The sequence below is a fragment of the Oncorhynchus keta genome, chromosome 26, assembly GCF_023373465.1.
Source record: "Oncorhynchus keta strain PuntledgeMale-10-30-2019 chromosome 26, Oket_V2, whole genome shotgun sequence".
NCBI classification, from domain to species: Eukaryota; Metazoa; Chordata; class Actinopteri; order Salmoniformes; family Salmonidae; genus Oncorhynchus; species Oncorhynchus keta.
The window spans coordinates 27670999-27675998 of record NC_068446.1 but is presented as its reverse complement, the minus strand read 5'-3'; the positions used below and the strand labels follow the sequence as shown (position 1 = coordinate 27675998).

General features: G+C 57.3%; 1 protein-coding gene across 1 annotated transcript in view; it reads right to left on the bottom strand.

Moving 5' to 3' along the window:
• LOC127912204 (uncharacterized) overlaps positions 1–4857 on the bottom strand; it is a 6121-nt gene extending 1264 nt beyond the window's left edge. The window contains exons 1-3 of the mRNA XM_052481106.1: positions 4798–4857; positions 739–1865; positions 187–619 (exon numbers count right to left, since the gene is read on the bottom strand). Coding sequence (XP_052337066.1) covers positions 187–619; positions 739–1865; positions 4798–4857 — 1620 coding nt within the window. The remainder of the gene's footprint in view (positions 1–186; positions 620–738; positions 1866–4797) is intronic.
• Positions 4858–5000: the final 143 nt, after the last annotated feature.

The following is a 5000-nucleotide window of genomic DNA, read 5'->3' as shown; positions in this document are numbered from 1 at the left end:
AGGCTGGAGGGCTGAGGCTGGAGGGCTGGGGCTGAGGCTGGAGGGCTGGAAGGCTGGAGGGCTGAGGCTGGAGGGATGAGGCTGGAGGGCTAAGAATGAGGCTGGAGGGCTGGGGCTGGAGGGCTGAGGCTGGAGGGTTGAGGCTGAGGCTGGAGGGCTGGAGGGCTGGGCCTGGGGCTGGAGGGCTGGAGGGCTGGAGGGCTGGGTCTGGAGGGCTGAAGGGCTGGAAGGCTGGGGCTGGAGGGCTGAGGCTGGAGGGCTGGAAGGCTGGAGGGCTGGGGCTGGAGGGCTGAGGCTGGAGGGTTGGAAGGCTGGAGGGCTGAGGCTGGAGGGCTGGGGCTGAGGCTGGAGTGCTGAAGCTGGAGGGTTGAGGCTGAGGCTGAGGCTGAGGCTGAGGGCTGGAGGGCTGGAAGGCTGGAGGGCTGGGGCTGGAGGGCTGAGGCTGCAGGGTTGGAAGGCTGGAGGGCTGAGGCTGGAGGGCTGGGGCTGAGGCTGGAGTGCTGAAGCTGAGGGCTGGGGCTGGAGGCTGGAGGGCTGGAAGGCTTGAGGGCTGGGGCTGGAGGGCTGAGGCTGAGGGTTGGAAGGCTGAGGGCTGAGGCTGAGGGGGCTGAGGCTGAGGCTGGAGGCTGAGGGCTGAGGCTGAGGGTTGAGGCTGAGGCTGAGGCTGAGGCTGGAGGGCTGGAGGGCTGGGCCTGGGGCTGGAGGGCTGGAGGGCTGGAGGGCTGGAGGGCTGAGGGCTGGAGGGCTGGGTCTGGAGGGCTGAATGGCTGGAAGGCTGGGGCTGGAGGGCTGAGGCTGGAGGGCTGGGGCTGAGGCTGAGGGCTGGAGGCGGCTGGAGGGCTGAGGCTGGAGTGCTGAGGCTGGAGCTGGCTGGGGCTGGGGCTGAGGCTGGAAGGCTGGAAAGCTGGAGGGCTGGGGCTGGAGGGCTGAGGCTGATGCTGGAGGGCTGGAAGGCTGGAGGGCTGGGGCTGGAGGGCTGAGGCTGGAGGGTTGAGGCTGAGGCTGAGGCTGAGGCTGGAGGGCTGGAGGGCTGGGCCTGGGGCTGGAGGGCTGGAGGGCTGGAGGGCTGGGGATGGAGGGCTGAAGGGCTGGAAGGCTGGGGCTGGAGGGCTGAGGCTGGAGGGCTGAGGCTGGAGGGCTGGGGCTGAGGCTGGAGGGCTGGAAGGCTGGAGGGCTGAGGCTGGAGGGCTGAGGCTGGAGGGCTGGGGCTGAGGCTGGAAGGCTGGAAGGCTGGAGGGCTGGGGCTGGAGGGCTGAGGCTGGAGGGTTGGAAGGCTGGAGGGCTGAGGCTGGAGGGCTGGGGCTGAGGCTGGAGTGCTGAAGCTGGAGGGCTGGGGCTGAGGCTGGAGGGCTGGAAGGCTGGAGGGCTGGGGCTGGAGGGCTGAGGCTGGAGGGTTGGAAGGCTGGAGGGCTGAGGCTGGAGGGCTGGGGCTGAGGCTGGAGTGCTGAAGCTGGAGGGCTGGGGCTGAGGCTGGAGGGCTGGGGCTGGAGGGCTGAGGCTGGAGGGTTGGAAGGCTGGAGGGCTGAGGCTGGAGGGCTGGGGCTGAGGCTGGAGTGCTGAGGCTGGAGGGCTGGAGCTGGAGGGCTGAGACTGGAGGGCTGAGGCTGAGGCTGGAGGGCTGGAAGGCTGGAGGGCTGGGGCTGGAGGGCTGAGGCTGGAGGGTTGGAAGGCTGGAGGGCTGAGGCTGGAGGGCTGGGGCTGAGACTGGAGTGCTGAGGCTGGAAGGCTGGAGCTGGGCTTTGAGGGCTGGAGGGCTGAAGCTGGGCTTTGAGGGCTGAGGTCTGGAGGGCTGAAGCTGGGCTTTGAGGGCTGAGGTCTGGAGGGCTGGGGCTGGAAGTCTGCAGCTGGGTTTTGAGGGCTGAGGTCTGGAGGGCTCAGGCTGGAGGGCTGGAGCTGGAAACAGCACTCTCTGGTACACGAGGGGAGGGATTTGGACTTGGACTCTGAGGAAAGCTTTGTGTAGTGGTCTCTTTGTGTCTCAATCTATCTATATATCTCTTTTTTCTCGCTCTTTCTACATCCCCCCGTCTCTTTCACTACTCTTTTCTTTCTCTAATTTTCTCTGCTTTTCTCTTGGCTTCTTTAGAAATATGCTACAGGGGTACATCCAGGTCTTGCAAGTTTAACCTCTTTAAATTCTAGTAGTTGCATGTTCACCTCCGTAGCATTTTTCCTCACCCTACCACTGCTCTGTATCGCACACCCCTCATATACTTCCTCCCAGTCCAGTCAACCTTTCCTCTCTTTCCTTTTCCATCATTCCATCCATGTCTGTAATGTTTCCTCTCTTTCTGGACAGATTTTTCAGCTACAGGAGATGTAATGGCTGATGTGGATACGGTAATGGTCCTCCTCTCCCTCTTCACACCCCTCCTTCCCTCTCCTGCTCTCCTCTGCTCTCTCCCCTAATTCAATTCTACATGCTTTCTTTGGCATGACCGCCTGGAGTTACCCCTCTTCTAAACCATTTCTCTCTCTTTATCCCTCACTGCACTCCTCTCTTCCCTCTGTTGTCCTCTGCCCCCCTTCTCTCTCTCTCGCTCTCTCTCTCTCTCGTTCTGTTTTATTGCTTCTCTGTCTGATTTGCAGCTCCTGAAAGTCTCCGTCTCTCTCCCCTCTCTCTGCTGCCTCTGTAGGAGCTGCTTACGGGGGCTGGAGACTGGTTACTCCTGGGTGAGTGATATCGCTGCTCCTCTCCTCCCTCTCTACCCCTCTCTCTTCCTCCCTCCCTCTTTCTTTCTCTCTATCTTCACTGTGCAGATGACCTGCAAGCACACTTCGCCACTAACACAGTTCCATATTTCCGTTAGAACTTCTACTGAACTTCTACATTTATCTTAATAGCATGACAACTGTGTGCGTGTGTCCGTGTGCACGCACTTGCATGCGTGTGTTGGCCTTTTGTGTTGCCACAGGGCTGATTTAGGGAGAAAGGCCTGTAAGTGAATGAATGAGTGAGTGTGTGTGTACGTGTGAAGGGGATCCTGTTGAGAGGGTTGTGTACACAGATGCAGATCAGGGGAGAGACTGGCCAGTGTGTTAGTGTGGGGGGCAATTGAGGGGATCGTCTTCCCCCCTCTGCCCCTCCCCGGCCCAAGCAAGGAGCCTCCAGGGGTCCCTGGGTTTCTTAGGAAAAACATCTCGGCCCCCGTCACCCCTGAACCTAGTGCTGGGCTGTTTACCTTGGCTGGGCTGGCTGACAGCTTTACTGATGTTACATACAGGCACACAGGGACTGAGAGAGGGAGAGAGCAGGAGGAGGAGCGGAGGAGGGAGAGTTAGTACTCAGATCTTAATCACCACATTTGAGGGAGCCATTTTGAGAGAGACTGCAATGGCGAGACTAGTAGGTAGAAGTAAGTGCACAGTATGAAGGAGGCTTGGAAGTGTATCTCTCTCTCTCTCTCTCTCTCTCTCACACTCACTCACTCACTCACTCACTCACTCACTCACTCACTCACTCACTCACTCACTCACTCACTCACTCACTCTGTTGAGAATGCAGGCCCAGTTAGCACATCGAAAGAAAAGACAGGGCAATTGCCTCAGGAGACACCACCCCTCATCTCACATCTGATGGACCTCAATGTTACAGAATTACTGTAACATTGAGTGGGAGAGTGGGTGAGAGAGAGGGGAGGGTGTGGGTGTGTGATAGAATGAGAGGCTGAGGCCTGACCTTAGCACACAGAAAGGTGCAAGAGGAGAAGAACTGGACAGGAAATGGTTTTCTAACAGAACAAGTGTCTAAGAAATATACTATTCGTTATCAAACACACTAAAACTAGAATTTTCCTGCGCTTTAGAGGGGAACTTGTCTCTGTATGTGTGTTTGTTTGTCCGTCCCTGGGCAGCTGCTAAGGAGTGTCCAGGGTTTTAGGCTAGGGTGTGCTGGGGTGGGGGGTCCATGTTTTGCCGCTCGGAGCACTAAGACATGTTTGTCTGTTCTGAGCAGCTGGACAAGCTGTAATAACACAAACAGGCCTTTGAACAGGGCGCCGTGTTGTGTTGTCCGGACTCTGGTTACACCCCTGCAGCCTGCAGCACACTGACTCTGGCCAGAGGAACAACTGGATCATTCATCACACACCAATCAGCAGCAGGCCTTGATGTGATCACTGATCACTCTGCTAGTGTTACTCTGATTGATCACCATTGAGCTGAGCTCAGCCGTCACTCTGTTGCTCTGGTTTGTCTGTCTGTCTGTCTGTCTGTCTGTCTGTCTGTCTGTCTGTCTGTCTGTCTGTCTGTCTGTCTGTCTGTCTGTGTCAATCTGTCAGTTTTTTTGTTAGTTTATTTGTCCGGTGGCTTGCTTGATGTTAACTTTGCCCTGATCTTTATCATGATACAATTTTCTAAAAGTCCCCAGAGCCAGAATGAAAAAATACATGGGGATGACTGGATAGGGACTAGGACAGCTGAGTCTGTTGGCCATACATCACTGTCTGTACACACACAGGGCCTCACTGTTCTCTGTCACCGCTTGTCTGCAGGGCAGAGCAGTATGGAGACTGTGAGGTCGAGGAACTCTACCGTAGATAGACCATAATAAGTATGTATGTGACATCATAGGCTCACATGGACACAGGGAGGTTGAGGTGCCAGTCGGGAGAGAGAGAGGCAGGCAGGGGAGAGATGATGCAGGCAGGCTCAGGGAGGGAGCAGTCTGGATTAGCCTGCCATGGGTTATACAGAGTTGAACATCTGGTGAGGGCCTGCAGAGATAGAGTTACTCATCCCAGAGAGCTACCCTGGGGAGGACAAGATGGAGAGAGAGCGGGCCTTGTCCTCTCTGACCCTGATGCCCCCAGCCTCGTCACCTCCAGCACACAGGGCGAGTGTGTAAAGCCCCTCCATGTGACCCTAACATCTCACACCCCTCACACTCCTTACTACCCCATAAACCCTCTACAGACAGTGACACCTAGAGCGTGGGCCGTCCGAATCTATGAGCTACTAAGAACAATATCATAATACACAAATTATTTCTCTGGTGTGTC